General features: G+C 32.4%; 1 protein-coding gene across 5 annotated transcripts in view; it reads right to left on the bottom strand.

Annotated features, from left to right (window-relative positions):
* Positions 1 to 19,930, bottom strand: part of LOC149410487 (multidrug resistance protein homolog 49-like) — a 195,297-nt gene that overhangs the window by 24,234 nt on the left and 151,133 nt on the right. For 3 of the 5 annotated variants that reach the window (XM_089648134.1, XM_089648136.1, XM_089648135.1), the window contains exons 4-5: positions 8,978 to 9,171; positions 3,124 to 3,268 (exon numbers count right to left, since the gene is read on the bottom strand). In XM_089648134.1, the coding sequence (XP_089504260.1) occupies positions 3,124 to 3,268; positions 8,978 to 9,171 (339 nt within the window). Of the gene's footprint in view, positions 1 to 3,123; positions 3,269 to 8,977; positions 9,172 to 18,061; positions 18,295 to 18,913; positions 19,004 to 19,047; positions 19,179 to 19,930 lie in introns of those variants that run through there. The other 2 variants (XM_089648137.1, XM_089648138.1) reach the window with 2 other exon arrangements.

Below are 19,930 nucleotides of genomic sequence, written 5' to 3'. Positions count from 1 at the left end.
ATGTCGACAAGATTGTCGTGTGTTATCTATGTATTGACCTAGAAAGGGATGTAAATCCCCGACGGCGAGGGAGTTACAACGTTTTCTGGAGGTGGCACGTAACTTAGGACCTTGCGTGTCACATTTTCGCGACTAGATTCGTGACAAGGGATGTCATGGTTTTCCCCTTCTACACTCAGTAAAGTAGATTTTCCTGGAGGTGTTTGAGATTGGGGCAATTCTGAAATTGGTGATGAGACCTGGTTTTCTTTATTCTGGCGTGAAGGTTGCCGATTTGGAACAAGGGGAGACCCGGCCGGTTGTGATATCCAGACACGCAGATATCGATCGCCTTGCTCAAATTATCATCCATCAGTTTTGTTTGGTAAGAGGAGGAGTCAATCTTAGCTTGAAAAAAATTCATTTCCTTTCCTCTCCTTCCCCTCCCAAAATATATACATGGATGGCGCCGACAACTAACACCATAAACTTATCGTATGTATATCACATATATAAAATCTAACACTTTATTATATTCACATTACCCTACGATAGGTAGAATCGAGTAGCTAGTGGGGGGGGAGCAGGCGACTTAGAAGATAAGGTTTATAAAATGGTTTTAAAACACAGCGGTAATGGATTCAACTCACTCTATCTCAAAAGAACCAAGGGATACCACACATACATAAATAACTAGGTTTCTAAACCGAGAAACAAAAACCCAACACAACGTTTGATGGAATTTAATTACAATATAAATACGAAAATATTTGCGTTCAAGGCCGTAAATAACGTATTAATTAGTTAAGTACATATGTCTATAAAGATATATAGTACAAGAGAGCTTTAAGTGGCTTTCTGTAGTTATCAAAGAAATTAAGGGTCCAATTTTCATGGAGGCTTATGTGTTGTAGGGGAAGAATTTTCCAACCCTACGAACACATATGTAAAGCCTTAGAAAAGAAAAACAAATATCGATCATAGCCAAGAGAGAAGAAAATTCTATTTGTTTTAAACAAAAAAAAAGAAATATATAAAATTACTCTCACACCCAAAAAGGTGAAACATTACAAGGTAGACAAACTCCTTGGTGTTCTTTAGTGGAACTCCTGCCATCTCTACTCTCATCTGATGTTGCATTCGGCCTACAGTCAGCAGCTTTGTTTTGTCTTTATTTATTTATTTCTACCTATTTATAACATATTTTCCTTGAACACTAAGTTTGCTCTTACAAAAATATATATGTTATTTTTTCAGATAATATCCATACATTTGCCAAGCCGAAAAAAAGATAATGCGAAATTCCCTCTATAAATGCTCGGAAAATTATTAAAAACACATTTTGTTCTGTTATTTAACATGTTGTAGATATGAAACAATTCACAGTGTTACTTTAAACATTTGTCGAGAGAAATTTGCTGTATTTTAAATAAGTCACGCTTTATTATTAATTCCTTTTTTAAATGTTAGCGCGCTCCCTCTAACATTCGTTTTAACATATCTCCCGTTGACACTGTCTTTATCTTCTTCTGAACGCCCACTATGAAGACTTTAGTTCACGTAAGTACAATATTTTAATTTATTTACTTATGTGAAAAAAATTAGCGGTCAAAAATTACAAATGCTGGTGAGTATTTGCCGCCAAAGGTGTAAATAAATATTTTTGCTTTGTGCTAAATGAGAGATAGGTTATATTGTATGCACGCAGTGACAAGATTCATATAGCTGGGTAAACAAAGTGACTGGATATTTACCTGCTAACAAAATGTGATTCCAAATTGTAAATTCTTGTTTGACAAGGTGTTGGCGATCAAATAAATGCAAGCGTGTGAAAGTGTAGTCAGTTTAAATATTAAAACAGGGTTTAATAAATTACACAATTCGTACAATCTTGAAACATTTGGCAGTTTAAAAAAAGATCTGCTATCAGTTCACCCCTTATAGGAAACACCCCTTTATAGGAAAAGAGAGGGGAAAATAGATTACATTCTTGGAAAATATAACAATAATTGCACCATCGCTAATCCCACCCCTTCTCTCGTCAAACCCTCCCTTAGGGTCGAATCCACTATGGTTTTTATTTTTTTAAAGAAGTACAATCATTCCCGGGTTATGAATAACCTGACAATATTTGAAAATCTCCTACTACCACCACAGTAAGCGGAAAATGTTGGTTGAGTTGTATTGGAGGACTTAGCCAGCCGAGGAATTGAATTGATGTGAACTCAGCCACCGACCGGTCAAATGCTGTAGCTACGCCACTGATTTTACTTGTACTATAATATTAAATTTGATTAAAATTTTATTGTTTACAATCAGACGGAACGTGTGATCGGAATCCAGACGGAAAATCGTAAAATGTGCTATAAAAAAATAATCATTTTTTGTTTATTATTTCATATTTCAACACGCCAATATGCCATGTAATTTTATATTACATTTTTTTTATTTGGTAAGCAGTCTCTGTATGGAGTCAGAGAGACTGTGGCATCACCATTATACTGGGATATGTTATATGGCTGAGGGAAAGGAGATGGGGGAGAGGAAGGTTAGAAAGTACCCGGTTATTCAGATCTGGTCATTTTAAGTCTTAAATTTCAAAATTAGAAAAGAAAAAAATCAACCTTTTTTTTACTACAATACCTCCATTCATATTAATATTATTTAAGTTAGTATTTAAAAAAATGGTTTGACTGAGGATTGAAACTTCTTCCTCAGGGACTGAAGTCGTGATAATAACTTCCTCAGATACCGATTGGGCAGGACCGACATTTATTTCGATTATTAAGTGTTGTAATGTCACCCATTTCAGAGAAACGCGTGTATGTCGACGTGTGAATGCGTCATTGCCACCAAAAGTTGATAGAATGCATTGTCATCGACGACGAGCCTATCTGTCGAGTTTCAGCTCGATTGGAAGTCGGGAAGTGGGTTAATTACCAAGATTTGCATTCGTTCATTCACGAAAACTAAATTTAAATAGATGTATTTAGAAAGACAGACTTGTTGATTACTGACGTATTTTCAAGTTTTTGATGTCAATCTAAAAATTATTATGTTAATGACTGTAGAGTTCAGAATTGTTGTACACGGAAGTGGCGCCATCTGTTATTTTATAAAAAAAATCGCTGACGGGTTGTTTACCTGTTTATTGGCGCTCCAGTTGAGAGAGTGCACGCTGAGTACTCCGGCCACGAACTGCGCAGAGGCTATGGCCAAACTGCCGAGACCGAAAGCTGTGGCGTCTTCGGCCAGCAAGTCGGCGTTCTCCGCAGCTGTTCCGTTTACACTGAAAAATAAAAAATAATAAAATATACTAATTTCGGCTGTCGGTGGCAAGGGTGAGTTTGTATGTAATGTGAAATATTCCCGCGTAATTCGTAACTCTTTTCAAGAACCTGAAATTGGTTCTTAGGTTCTTGGTTTTGGTTGAATAAAAAACTAAGTAAAAACTAAAACTAAGTATTTTAATATTATTATGTCAAAATATGGCAAGAATATTTGTCCATTTTACCATTTTTTAACGAAATCTTAAAATACATTAATTTTCATTTTCCGTTACTGAAATGGTAGTTTCTCGTCTTCTCTCTGATCTCTAATCTCTAAATACTAAGAAACAAAGTTGCTATCCGCGTCTGTCTGTTTGTGCGCTTAATTCTTCTAAACTACGCAACGGATTTTGGTAGGGTTTTCACTATCATTTAGAGAATTTCTTCCGGAAGGTTTATATATATATAATACATGCATATTATACAGAGATGTACTTTATTTGAAATAAATCCATTTCAAATGGAAATGCAAAATGCAAAATGGGTATTTTCCATTTTGCATTTTAAATGCTTTTCTAAAAACCATTTTGCATTTTAAATGCTTTTCTCAATGCATTTTCCATTTTAAATGCTTTTTGCAACATTCTTCCTACAATCTCTACTCTTTTTTTCTTTGAAATAAGAGGTAATTCCCATTTTTTTTTAGTTGCTGAATTCGGGAAAATTATCAAAAAAATTCCATCACGTAAGGTTTTTCCGCAAAACGCAAAATACTGTGGGATTGCCTATCTTAAGGCGCAAAACGGGGTTTATTGCCGAAATATATATTTTTTATTATTTACAACTTATTATAAGATAATTTTAAGTTTTATAGACTGAAACAAAACATTTAGTAACTCATGACGATAAAATTAGTCAGCTTTGAATTATATATATTGGGATTTTCCATAGTAAGTATTATGAGAGAATGCCGGAATTCCCAAGGTGCCCACTCCCTTCTATGCCCTTTCATTAATTTATTTCTGTTCCAACTTTCGTAACGTGCGTTTCAAAAATGACTTCAAGAGGTTGTGTAAATACTTCTGAGAGTTTTTGCTATATTTGTGGTGAATTTGTAGTGAAAAAACAACAACTAAATATTACTGATTTCATTAAAAAAGTATATTTTGGGTATTTTGGTGTGAAGATAGGGGACCAGGACAAATCTTGGGGCCCGCATGGAGTTTGTTCAGGGTGTGTTGAAGGGCTTAAAATGTGGTCAAAAGGTAAAGTTAAATCTTTTCGTTTTGGTGTTTTCTTTGTGAATGGGATAGTCGTGCCAAAGCTAAACACTGGAACCAGAAAGTGTGGCCGAAAAGAACATTGAAGGTCGGAGAGAAAAACGTGCACTTTAAATCTTTGGTTGATCCTAAAAAGGTTCTTCTACCACCACTCCATATCAAACTTGGGATGATGAAGCAGTTTGTGAAGGCATTGCCAAAAGATGGCGAGACATTTAAATACGAGTACCTTTCAAGAAAGTTTCCTGGTCTGTCTGAAGCAAAGCTGAAGGAGGGAGTTTTTGTTGGTCCTGACATTCGTAAGCTGATGAAAGATAACAACTTTGAAAATGTGATGAAAGATGTTGAGAGGTCAGCATGGAATTCTTTTAAAAATGTAGTTACGAAGTTTCTAGGTAATCATAAGGATCCGGAATTGGAAAATATCGTAGAAAATATGTTGTTCAATTTTAAAAATCTGGGATGCTCAATGAGTTTAAAACTCCATTTTTTGAACTCCCATTTGGATTACTTCCCGGAAAATGTTGGTGCAGTTAGTGAAGAGCAAGGTGAGAGGTTTCACCAAGATATCAAGGAAATGGAGAGAAGGTATCGAGGTCGATGAGATACAAATATGATGGGCGACTACTGCTGGATGCTGCATAGGGAAAATATAACGTCCCACAAACGAAAAAGCACAAAACGAAGCTTCCAAACTAAAAAAAGCAGATTTTATAAAGATTTATAATTGTATATAATGTAAATAAAATATATTAAGACTTAATATTACTTAAATTTGTATAATTTTACGATTTTTTTTCTTTTGAACATTCCCTACAGAAGTTGTGTAAGGCGGGTTTTCCCTATATTTTAGTTTCCACTTTGCGGAAAATCCTTACGTGATGGGTCGAAATGGATGGCATTCTCGAATTCAGCATACCGAAATACATATAATTCAACCATTACCATTTAGAAAAAAAATTAAAAAGGCCAATTTGCAGACCTGTGTAATTTACATTTTTCAAGTTGCTCCCTGGTAGAAGCCCTGGCAATTGAGTGATACCATTACAAAAAATACTGATTCAAATACTGAACATGGGGCCATGACGCTGTAATATTAAATGTTAGATAGCAGTTTCTATGTTTTTACGTTGGCAACATTTGTCCCGCGCAAATTTTTTGTGGTTTATAATCCGTAGTCGTGGCATTTTTTGATTTACCATCATGTAATATGTCTGTTCTACATTGATTTCCATTATTAAATGACAAAACTGTTTAAAAATTCTATAATTATTTTAATTGTTTGACTGTAGAAACCATTTTGCATTTTCAATGCATTTTGAAAATAGGTATTTTGCATTTTGCATTTGAAATGCTTTTCTAAAAACCATTTTGCATTTTCAAATGGAAAAGTTTTGACCCATTTCCATTTTGCATTTCAAATGGTTTTGTGTACCCATTTTGCACATCTCTGATATTATATTTACAGAAAGTTGACAAAAGTCTAGGAACGCCGGGAACACGTCATCTAGTTGTTATCTAAGTGATGCAAAGTCTTTTAAAAATAAAATGTGACTATTAACCGTGTCTCCTTTTTTCTGTGTGTTTACAACTTCAGTAAAAATTCGATTGTCTTTGAATGTTTCTTTTAAATGTTTTACTCAGTTTGTAAAAAAAACTTGTAGGTACAAAAATTTAGTTTTCAAAGTGCCCAAGATAATGCAAAAGAACATTTGTACAATATCAAAAGAACTATGCTAGCCTTCGTTTACTGGTGAGCTTCTCTCTTCTGTTGAATTATCTATCGATAATTGAATTAGGGACATTTCAAAATAAAAACGATGTTTTTATAATTAGCAAAAAAACTATTAATTAAAGATTCACATTGTATTAGAATTTATGTCGGCTGATTTGTCGTGATATTACGAAGTATGGTTTTATAATACTGGATGATTAAAGCGAGACCTGTTGGATACCTTCAGAAATAATTGCTTATCATTATTACAGTATTCAGCATTCTTGGTAAATCTGCATAAATATCCTGATTGATTAGTTTCAATGCTAAAGCTGAAGAAATCCATATTTATGACCCATTCTATCGATTTGTAACAATATTAAAAGTTGAACTTTGTGTCTAGCCATTTCTTTATGGTGAAACTTGTGCTTTGATATGTAACCTTCTGTCGAGTCCTGACAAACAAAATGTGCCAAAATACATACAGTCTTACTCATAAAGATTCCCTAATACGCCGCTGCACCGTTGGTATAGCTATTCAAAGAAGGAGGCCGTATACTCATAACGTATAGTGCTCGAGTTAAATAAAATCTTTACTCATAATAAATACTCATGCAAGTTTTTTTTAGACTGACACCCCTTTGTTCCAAACATCAAAACATGTTGCAGTCTTCAAGTCTTCAGATGCCGTTTGTTATAACATTGACGGTGAGCGGATAAATCATCACATTTTTAAAAAGTTATATAAAGTCATGGAAAGTGATGAAACAAAAACTTTTTTTTAACTGGGTTAAGTAAGTTAGGTTAGGTTAGGTTAGGTTAGGATTTTTTTATTTTTTCATCGTTTCTAATGACTTTATATCACTTTTTAAAGGTGTGTTGAATTGTCACTGTGTTGAGTTATCATGGAACCATCATTGACATGGTCTGTTTTGAATTGCGTAGAAATCAGGTCAATTCAATTACGCGTTCCGTATTTACTCTGGTAAATCGTTATTTCGATTTAAAATATTCCTCTGATGGTGCTGCAAATGGGTATTACTGCTTTTTAAATTTTAGATATTGGTCAAATCAACCAGATTATTGACAAAGTCCGCGAACTTCGTCTTATACGATCGTAATACGTTCCTATTCGTGTGGGTCGGGCGGTTTAAAAATCTGCCAGCTACTGCCGTATTACGGCCGGTATACGCAAAACACGTGCGCGTGATTATGAGTAACATTTTCGACTAACCCGTTCTCATCCCTCCGTATTATCGATTAGAGTAAGACTGACTGAATGAAATTGTACATAATGTAACTATTATTTTTCTAACGCTTGACAACGACTGATTACGGGATAACCCCATATTTATAGCACATAATTCATGTTGTAAATTTCGCAGCTCTAATGTGTTAAATATTTAAAACAACTTTAAAAAAGGATGCTAAAACCATCAACGTACATAATTTATGGCCAATTTATTCCGGACCTTTAGATACAATTCAAATTCCGAATAGTTTTTTTGAGACCTTTATTGAGAATCTTCAACAGAAATTGTAGTTCTGTTCTATAGGCGAAATATTTCTTGAAATTGAATAGAATAATCAATGTGTTTTTGGTTTGAAAATTTGATCGCTTTGACATATTATACAAGCTTTAATTAAATACTGCTAGTAGAACACATCTTAGCCTTGTAACCTACTCTAAAAGTCTTTTTATAAGTCTAAATAAATAAATTATCAGATCTATAAAAAATACTTTGATAGGCAAAATTTCTTAGTTCAGAACCCCTTTTTGTGTATTATGGTTTTATTATATAATGCGGCAAATCAACTTATTTATGTTATGATCGGAATTTTTTTAAATATTTGTGCCTGAAATTCAGAAAACAAAATAAAACATACAATTTGGCGATGTTTTTTTTGCATAAATTAAAACAGGTGACCAGCGGCAATCAGTGCGTGATTTCGCACGATTCCGAATGTCATACGTCGAGGTGGATTTTGTAAATTTGTATTATTTGGTTGTGACGAGAAATAAGGTTGAAAAAAACCTGTCCCTTACGGGAAATGGATCATACTAAAGGTTGTAAACAAAATGAAAAAAAAAAAACAAATTACTAAGCAAGCATAAATACAGGTTTGTTCTTTGTTCTGATCTGTAGGTAAAATGTATAATCTAAGGACTTACAATGCAATACAGGTAAAAAGATTTAGATAAGATTAAAGACAGAACACAAAGGACGAACAATAGAATAGGATCTAATATGCAGACTTGTGGAATTCCGAAGTTAATTGTTGGGGATTTATCAGTTGGTTTATAAACAAGTTTGGGTACAATTTGACTGACGGGGAATTGTAAGAAAACTTAAACCCAGGTGATTGATTATAATAAGAAATTACAGGAATATTACTAATCGGTAGTAAATGTATACCGTAGGAAGATGATGTTTTTTAAACATATTTGATATTGGTAATAAAAGAGATTTAAAGATTGAAAAATAGTAACTTTGTGAAGACAAAATGGTGTAGGTACGCAAAGAAGAAACAAAAATTATGTGTTTATACAATTACATGGCAACAGAGAAATGCAAAATTTAAAAAAAATTGGTGGTATTTTCATCATCCCTTTTCTATACATGTTCAATTAATTTTTTCATCCTCAGTCTTTTTTCTATGTTCTAAAATATATCTCTTCGACCAGACAATAGTAAAAATTCTAAATTATATGAAATACCTAACGGTCAACTTACATATATCGTCCACCTCCAAAGACCTTGATGATAGTTGTGGCAGACAGACCATCTTCAGGGTGGATCCTCTCCACCATCAGGTTGGTGAATTCTCCGTAGATCATGATAACCAGAGGGAGACCCCACGCAGAAGTCAGCCCCATGAAGATTCCGAACCAGGTGGAACACAGCTCCAGCCCTGTGGCATATCGGAACTGAAAAAAAAAATAGCATAATGTTATGAATATTTTAGACAATTGACTTTCCCTGTCTGATAGTGTGGAGTCCCTACATATCTACATCAGTGACATTGCAACAATTTATTATAAATTAGCAGACTGTTAAGAAAACATGTCCAATGAACACGTTAAGTGCTCCCTCAGTGTGTTTAATTCGAGTCTATTGTGGAAGCTTGTGCAGTAAACGCCCGCAGTGTCCCTCAATCTAATAATAATAAGGATCTTTTTCAGATTTTCTGTTTCAAATTTACTTTGAGAGTCGCTAATGTTGTCTTCAATGATTAAACAATACAATTTGACGTTTTACTCATGAAGTTATTCTAAAAATAAATATATTTCTTCCTAGACTTATGAAAAAGCCAATAGATGTCGCACATAAAAATGTATATATCTATCTAAGACACATCTAGATTGCATTTAGTTCGGGAAGAATCTTGCAACCATACATAAAGACAGCAGCCAATAAAGATGTTGGTAGTTCTTAGTCAAAGTATGATACAGTTACCATTGGAGTTATTTTTTGGCATATTTTGCCATTTTGCAAAAACGTTTGAGAGATCGCTTGTCATAATATAAAATATTTATAGAACTTAAAAATAGGGAGAGAAACGGCGAAATCTAGGTGGATTCATTGGCTTTAAACCGTAGTAAGCAGTTTCATACGATTTAATATAGATATTTTGAGGAGTGATATTAATTAAATAATATGGTAAACGTATATGACAACAATCACTCCAGCGGTTGGGAATAGGGGGTCGGATTAGCTCAGCGGTAATATGGTTTACTTAACCTCTGCCTTATTTAGATAACTGCTTATTTTTTCTTTTACATACTATGATTATAGACCCACAAATATAATTCTAACTTAGAGAATTTTAACTGGTTCTAATTATGACCAATGAGACTATTGCATTCCCAATTTGGATATGTTGTATGGCTGAACGGAGTGGGGAAGGGAAGGAAACGGTATAGAGGAAGGTTGGGAAGTACATTTACTTTTCAAATCTGGTAACCAAACACGGCTAAACCCATTTAAAGAAACGTTGCTATTTATCCTGGAATAAAGAATTTATTTATTTATTATTTTTAAATTGCTACATTACTAATTAATACCTACACTAATCCATTTAAGTGGCATATAATTTTATTGATACATCCACGTGTAAATCCTTTAATTATAATGCTGGTGATGGTTGAATGCTACTTATAAACAGGACAAAATTTCCGAAGGTTGAGCCGCAATCAACTACGGGAAAGGAATAAAGCAAAAGGAACGGTGCGAAACGCTGCTTGCGGTTGCTTTGTTCCTTTCTCATAATTCTTGGCTTGGCTCGCGGAAAATTTGTCCTATTTGACTTGTGTGTACAGTAATATATTTACTTTAGACCTTAGCCTTGGACAAGTTGATCTACTTCCTAGGTAAAATAATAATTGCTATGGCTTCAGATCAGGGAGAAATACTTTACTGTCTGCTGTTTGCTGTCTTGCCTCGTGTTGTGTGTCTGATACAATAATCATGTATAGGGTTTTCCAATAAGAGGTGTTATGTGTATTGATCTGGACAACGCTTACTTTCAACAAGTCGGCGCTATGTGCCACACAAGCAACGAAACCATTGATCTTTTACGGGAAAAGTTTCCGGACCGTGTTATCTCTCGAAGAGGTGATCACAATTGGCCACCGAGATCTTGTGATTTAACTTCTTCCTTTGGAGCCACGCGAATGAGAAGGTCTACGCCAACAGCCCAGCGTCGCCGTCGATTCAAGACCTCAAAGATGGAATTCGTCAAGCTGTAGAGGACATAAGGCAGCCACTTTGCGATTTGGTTATGGAAAATTTCATGAAAAGGATATGGTCCTGTAGGCGTGGTCGTGGTGGTCATTTGACTGATGTTATTTTTCACTATTAACGGCATATCTTCCTCTTTATAATGAAATAAACATTCGATCATTTATATTAAAAAATGGCATTTTTCTTTGAATATCAAAATAACACCTCTTATTGGAAAACCCTGTATTTTAACTAACCAATCAATAAGCTGCTTCCCCCAGAGGTAGACAGAGAGGTTAGACCACCACACAATTCTGTTTTGGCACACAATTCTTGCTTCATTCGTTTCATACATCGTCTCCCATGTACTTGTCTTCCCAAAGAGAAATTAGTATTGGTAAAACTTATTTAGAATAGTGAAATTGGCCTAGAAATTCCAGATCGAAAATTGTGCGCAATTTTCACGACGTCAGAACACTCCGTTCTAGAGTTATTAATTTTTCAGATGACTAATACAATAATAATTTTTACATCGGTTACATTTACCGATGTATATAGTCATATTCACGACTTAAAATTTTCAATTCCTTATCACTCCAATTTACAACCGTTTTTATCGAAATCGTAACAATGGCAAATGCAAATAGAGTAATTGATTTATACGGTGCTTAAATCAGTATTGTACTTGGGTTTAATATAAGCCAAGACAAAATATGTCTTATACGAGTCAAACAGTATTTGTAAAAATCTGCCTAAAATATCTTTAGTATCCCTTATATGTATTTTTAGAGTTTATGCGACTGATTGTAATAATTTATTTATTTAATTAATTACGTGACTAATTCGTCAGAAAAATGAATGAATTATTTAACTTATATAATAATTAAATAATAATTTATGTTGATTAGTTAATTAATAATTTGTATTGGTCAATTAATTAATCATTGAAGTAAATTCATTAATTAACAATTTAAGTTAATTAATTGCTGATTTAAGTTATTTAATAATATTTTAAGTTCATTAATTAATTAACCATTAAAGTAGTAGATAATACTAATAAATCAAAATGAAACATTAAACATAACAAGACACATAAAAATAGTAAGATAACAGTCACAAATAGGAATCTAACCCAGAATCTCTTGTCTTACCGGGACAGGCGTCTTAATCCACTCGACCATTAGGACCTATTTATTAAGCGTCATATTTGTCGATCTCATATTTCAAATTCAGAATCAACAATATCATCTTGCAACTAATTTTTCCTATAATTTTGGCATCCATCTTATTAAATGGAAACAAAGTTTCAATGAAATTGCTTTGTAACCTAGATAGCGTCTCGGATAAACGTATCCGATTTTTATTTATATGGGATACGTTATAATTTATTTAAAAATAAGTAAAGCATAAAATTAATTTCTTTACACCACATTTTGAAACAAAATTATTTTTATGTGACTGATACGAGTGCAGTTCCGCCGAGTTGCTCTGCAGGAGAAGGCATCAGAACGAGACGCATTTCCTTTGTGAGTGGGGTTGTCTCTTTTTTTTAATTTTGATTAAAATATATTAATTTTAAAGTATTGATAACGACAGTAAAATTCTTGTGACGCAGTACAAATTGCATTACTGCAGTACCATGATGTCACACGCTTTTCGGCTGGCCTAAAAAAATAAAGTTCTGCATGCTCTAATTCATATGTTATATTTTTAAATAACATTAATTTTAGTTTTAGGAGTCGACCTAATTGCTTCAATTAAATAAGACAAATTGAAATGATGTTTGAGAGGTAGTCACATTATGAAAACCCGTACTTCGTAAAAACAAAACCTGCTTATAGTACCTTCGCCCACAATGTTCATTAAATGATTGAATAACTCCAACAAAATATTATCTAATACAAATTAATGTACTTTGTTTAAATTACAAAATATTTAAGATTTTATTCTGCAGTGAGTTCTCAAAACTAGTTTACCGATGAACCAACGATAAATAAAATGGGTTCTTGATTCTTGGGAAATATTTATATAATTTGTTGGTTTGACCTTGGGAGCACAAACATCGATCATTGATTGTGCAGAATATTAAATAAAATTCAATACAATACACCGATGAGCCAATAAGCTAACAATTCTAATAATAATCAACGAAACGAGTTCGTGTAACTTATGTAAGATGTTTGCAAAGGGTTAACGCAGTTGTTCTAAACAGTTTTAAAGTTACAAACTATAAGATCGGTTTGTTGGTATAGCGGCACCAAGCGTCTGGCTTCTCTCTGCTAGCTAAGTCCTCTGCCATTTCACAAACAACATTTTCCACTTGTAATTGTTTAGTACGCATTTTTTTTAAACATGAAAACTCTTTGTTGCAGTTAAATAATAATGAGAAGTAAGTTTTTCAGTTTCTGGAAATGTTAATAACATATTTTAATAGTTGACCGGTCGGTGGCCGAGTTGACATCGCGCTTGGGTCCACCCAGGCGTAGTGTGTTCAATTCCTCGGCTGGCTAAGTCCTCCATCACAACACAAGCAACATTTTAAGCTTACTGTGGTGGTAGTAGGAGATTTTCAAATATTGTCAGGTTATTCGTAACCCGGGAATGTTTGTCTTTCTTTTTAAAAAAAAAGTAAAAAAATATGTTAAAAAATTATAACAAATTGTTAAAAACAAAATACGTCATATTACTAATTGTTTCAAAGAAATTGCTACAAAATACAATACTTTCAATTTCCAGAACCTAAAATACTTACTTCCAATAACTTAACTGTCTTTAGCGTTTACATATTTTCTGTAACATTTTAAAAATCTTTGTTGTTAATATTATAGAAATAAAAAAAAATATATAGTTTACAACAATGACTTCATATCACTTTTTAAAAGTGTGTTGAATTGTCACTGTGTTGAGTTATCATCGAACCATGTATACATACGCGAGCCGAACTGCCGAGCTGAACCTCAACTTATGGGAAAGGAACGAAGCAACGTAGCCGTTTACAGTTGCTTTGTTCCTTTTCCGTAATTCGTGACTCAGCTCGCGTTTCGGTTCCCAAATGTATTTAAGGGGGTACGAATAATTTTACAGGGGGTAAGAATAATCTGTTTTCTCATAATTTATTATTTGTGATAGGATGTGTGGTTTAATAAATAGGCCCCCATGGTCAAGTAGTTAAGATGCTGTACCGGTAAGTTAAGAGATCCTGGGGTTCAATTCCTAATTATGACCACTATCTTTTTTTTTGTTCTGTGTCTTGTTCTGTTTCATCTTTCGTTTAGATTTGTTTATTAGATATTAGAAAATATTCTTACTATCACCTTGGTGTAAAACCACCATAAAGGTATTAAAATATTCCTTGAAATGGCTTTAGCCGTGTTTGGTGAACAGATCTGACGCCATAGTCTCAATGACTACAGCGAAACTCTGGTTCAACGAACTCAGATTTGTTTTGAATTTAAGTATCGTTTTCAAAATTGTAACTAACTAACTGTGAAGAATTCAGACAAACAGTATTATCTAAACGTATAATATAATTGTTTTCTAATTTTCAAAGATGGAACTGAGTCAAGAATTCAAACTATCCCGTGATTTTTCATGGGTCTGCACTAGTATAGTATTTATTAAAAATCGTGAAGAAGAACATACCCAAGATCTCGAAAGTCCTTAATTTATTTTGAAGTTGAGAAATTATTTTATTTTATTATAATTTTAGAGACAATGAATAATAAATTATTGATTTTTGTTAAAACGTTATTTTGTTGATATAAGTACCAGTGAGGACACTGAATTATTAATACAATTATATTTCTTTGTAACCCCTGACCTTAATATTGCTTGGGAATTACATAAGTCAGTTAAATTGAAGGTCATTGTTTGACCATCGCGTTTCAGTAATGAATTTCATTTCGAAATAAATAATAAAATATCTAATGATAACTCATCGGTAGCATATTAGAATAATCTCTAAGAAAAAAACTAACAAAGGAAAAATAGATTTGTCGATTATTTTTATCGCGTAATTGGCGAACCGAGATTTTTATTCGAATTTAGAATTTTTCAGAACCCAATACTTTTTTCCATACAAAAAGTTTTCCGGAATTTTAGGAAAAATAAAAATTTGATATTTTTAACATTTTTTTTATGATTACTCAATCTAAAATAGAAATGTTAAATAATTAAAGGTAAACCATCTCGTTTTAATTTGATTATTGGTTTTAGTACCGGTTTCGCTTTAGATTTTATTAAAATGATAACTTAACCCGATAATATTAAATTCAACACAATTTTAAAAGTGATATGAAGTCATTGAAAACAAAGCGATGAAAATAAACTAACCGGTTATCCTAAACTAAGTAACCTATTTTTTAAATTTAGTTTTTATTTAATCGCTTTTTCACAATGCAATACACATTTAAAAGGTGATATAAAGTCAGTAAAAGCGATGAATAAAACTAACCTTCGTAATATGTTCGTAACCCATTTAACCTAGTTTTTCTTTCATCGCTTTTCATGAATTTATATCACTTTTTAAAGATATAGCACAGTGACAATTCAATACACATTTAAAATGTGATATAAAGTCAGTAAAAGCGATGAATAAAACCAACCTACGTAAACCTAGTTTATGTTTCATCGCTTTTCAAGACTTTATATCTCTTTTTAAAGGAATTTTGAATTGTGAATGCGTCGAGTTTTACGGTTACCTAAAATGATAAGGAACGAATACAATTACGGCTGTAAAAATATAATTTCTTGACAAATAATAGACTTTGATTAACTCACGTTGGAAATAATCTTGAGAGCTGAACAATTTGCGTTGGTTCATAAATTGCAGACAGAAAAGTAGTGCAAAGAAAATGTTATATAAAATTTTGTGTTGGTTTAATGGTGAAAAGAGTGAGAAAGTGGAAAGGGATTGGTCGATTTTATGGGGGCAAATTTGGCAAACAGAGGTCAAAGTCGGTAGCGATATTATCGAAAGACGTATTTAAAACGCTTGTCGTAACGATATATCGCTTTGTGAATGCATTACCGACATAAGTCTAAATGTTTTTCATTACAAAGAATACATCTAATTTTTACAAATGATTGCGAAATTAATATTATTTTATGTTACTTTCTCAGAATCCTTTAACGCAACCACAAACTTATATTAAAAAAATGAATATGCACAATAGTCCCAACCCGGAGCCAGTTAGAGTGTGGCGCGTCAAATAGGGGTATTTTTAAGGCTAAACGGATTGGGGGAAGAAATATTGTGAATTAGAAAGTTAACTAAACACGGCTAAAGCTATTTGAAGCCAAGTTTATAATCTGAATAGTTGTCTCTAACCAGGGCGATACTGCTACTATATCAATTACTTTCGGTTGTAATGTTGATGCTATGATATAATATCGACTGTGTTTTGGTAAAACCCTTCAAGTCACATTTTTTGGGAATGTTACTTTTCAGTTTTATAGAATAGTCTTCTCAAATCTTTCATAATTATAAATGATGTGTTACATTAAAATTTTGAAAAAACTTTCGTATAAACATGAAGATATTTGATTAGTTTTACGAATTCGTACCTAAATATTCGTTTTGATCGTCTCCCGTAAAGTTTTCGTGTAGTGACTTGAAGGGTTTTTACCAAACCACAGTCAAAATGAGAAAATGCCTTGTACAGATGAATTTACATTGTTTGATACAGCAATTAGAGATCGGATACAAATGACGTCATTACTGACGCCATTACACTATGAACATTAAGAAAATTATATGAATATAATACATGTCTCCTTATATACAAATTAAATAATAAACTCATACATACAAATACAGAACTCATTAAAACGTCCCAAGTACACACACACTTTACACGGCAACATGATAAAATACATTTAAACACCATACATACTCATTATGGCAAGCAATCCATTGATTATGAGGGGAGCAACATATATAATTGTCTTCCAGACAAAATTAAAAATGAAAAAAAGTGTAGGTACATTTAAAAAAATAATTGTTCACTTTTATGCTCAATCCTCAAAACAATGAAAGTGAATAATATCGTTATGTAATGCATTAGTTATTTCTGGTAAAATAAGTGGAAATGTAATTTTCTTTTATCTAGAATAATAAAAAAATAATATTTAATTTTCAAATGTAATTTTGACTTGTGTCGACAATGCTTTCACCCAGCGATATAATTTGTGATTCTGAATAAAATTACCTCCACTGTATTAAGTTTTGCTGAGGGTAATAAAAACCTGTATATTATTCTGCGGTCGATTTGGTAGAAATTTGCATAAAAATTCGCAGAATTTCGGCAATCTGGGTAACAGGTTTACCGACAGAAAAGTCCCATAAAATATTCTGAGCGTGTTCGTGCGTCACACAAACTAAGTAACTAACAGTCATGCTTTTATTAAAGAGGAAAGACCGCCAAAAAACTCTGTCTTTTCACATTTGCTACTTCTCTTCATATTCTGACTCTGAATTTCACATAATTACCGCTTCGACTCTACAAATATCAACTCCAAAACCAACATGTATATTTTTAGGAACTTATAACTTAAGGCGTTCAAATGAAATATGTTATAACTCGGTAGAAATTCGGAATGCGTTGACTTAAATTTCCAGAAAAAACTTAATTTGTTCAGAAAAACAAATTCATTGCATTATAGTTTTATTCATGACAACCTATTGATAGTTTTATGTCTGCCACTGTCGCCACAATAAAATTCCACTAGGAACACAAGACAAAATGTAACATTCTTCTATAATACATAAACAATCAGACACACTTACTAACCAATGGGATGCATATTCGAGGCAAGAAGTTGTGGGGTACTATTGATATATTTAATGACACCATTAATAGAATTAAGCTGTATCTATAGCAGCACTTTGTTGAATCCTACAAATTATGGTAGCTTTGGTGATGTAGTTTTAGTGTTTCGTTTCTATTTTATTTTATGTTACTGTTTTAGGCGTATAAATAAATTCTTATGTAATTTGAATTATTGGTTTTAGGACGCTGGAAATATATGTACAAATACAAAATTTAAGAGAACATAAAAAATAATATTTTGAAAATGGTTTTTTCAGTGACTTACCATTTGATGATATGCCAGATTTTCACTTTTGGGTTTTTTCGTCAGGCTCATTTTGGTTTTCATTTTTACGATTATTTAAAAATATTTATCACAGTTTAGTAAGAACGACAGTAGTCAACTGTCTACACCAATATTATTTTGTAAAACACGTTTTGTTCATCACAATTTTGTTTCATGTATTTATAGCTAATTTGTACTTTTTTATCACAATGTTGGACAAACTATTTTGAAACCTGTAAAGCATTCGAAGAAAAGTTATAAATTATTTATTTTCACAACAAATTAACTAAATGCCAATTAGAATTAATAAAAAATTGTGCCTCACTGTATCTTGACGAAAAAAATCGTTTTCTAATACTTAACAACGAATATTAAGAATGGGTTGTTTAAAATTCTGTTATTTTTCAGTTCTGTGAAGCAACTGCTCCATAATGATAGTAATAGAACTTTCACAGAACTTAACTTCTGAATATGATGAATTGCTCAAAGTCTGTGATTGGTTTTAAACAATCATACCTATATCCATTAAAAATTTAAATCCAAATATTTTATTTGATATTACCTACCGCGAAATTTGAAAAGAATTGGGAAAATTTTAAAATTACAAAAATTTTTTTTTAAATTTAATATAAAATAAAGAAAATTCATAAATTTTTGTTGCATAATAGAATGAAAAAGTTGTGCAATCCGATTTATTGAACTAAAAAAGTCAGTTATATTTTTCCATTCTTTTCAAATATAAATTGATAAACAAATCTTAAACAAACTTTTCACTTTTAAAAATGATTTTTGAATCTTATTTAACAATACAAAACAACAATAATTTGAAAACACACTATTTCTATTTCTCACTTTAAAACAAAATATATTTTTGCGCTTTTTCTTCACAAAGTTTAAAACTTGGAACTGTAAACCAACTTCAAACGGTAAAACGTTCCAACTTCAAACGATAAACAGTTTCCAACTCAATAAAAATAAACACTCACAAAGAACAAAGATTTGAATTTTCGAACATCACTTATTTTATCGGGTTAATTTTTTAAAACACTTCCTTGGTTCATTTAATTAATCTTGTTCTTCCGATAAGATCTCGGAGATGGTACCCGACCGCGTGTTCCGACTATACTAAGCTGCAAACTAGAAGAGCGTCCTTTATATGTTACGGAGAACACCTCTGCGCACAGCTGTGCTCCGCGTATTACAGGTGAAGCACCTCACACTACCTAAGCCGGGAAACGAGATTGCGCGCTTCAACTAGGTACACCTCTATGCAGGTAAATCCTAAACCGTCATTACGTGTTCCGCGAATATCTTATAATGCTTTGAATGGGAGATGTGTAATGTTAGAGGGGAAAATTGTGAATTTTAAAACTATAAAAATTCATCAAATATGTGCTCGCAAATCGATTTTTACCTACCGAGGGAATTTCATATAATTACCGTTTCATAAACAACATATATTTTTTGAGGAACTTAAAACATCAGGGTAAACAGAATATTACTACTGTTAATATACTAGCACAGACCCGTGAAAAATCACGGGATAGTTTGTTAATAAATCAAGTTAGTTTCTTGATAATGGAAAAAAGCGCCAACTCTTGAAAAATCACATAAATTTGACTTTACTTGTCAAGGCTAACCCTAATCAATTTGAATAATAGAAATAAAAATTTTAAAAATAGAATTAAAATAATTTCCCGTGAAAGAATATTATAATACAGGTAGGTACTTTATTCCATGTCTTAAATCCTTGATAGATCATTTCCAATTTAAAAAATGACATTTAAAATAATTTTCTATCAAAATATTATTTACAGGTAGGTACTTTATCGCTTGTCTGAATTTTTCACACAATCAGTTACAATTTTT

This window comes from Hesperophylax consimilis, chromosome 27, assembly GCF_061612785.1.
Source record: "Hesperophylax consimilis isolate HC1 chromosome 27, BYU_Hcon_1.0, whole genome shotgun sequence".
Lineage (NCBI taxonomy): Eukaryota > Metazoa > Arthropoda > Insecta > Trichoptera > Limnephilidae > Hesperophylax > Hesperophylax consimilis.
The sequence above is the reverse complement of the archived record's forward strand: the minus strand, read 5'-3'. Positions and strand labels throughout refer to the sequence as shown.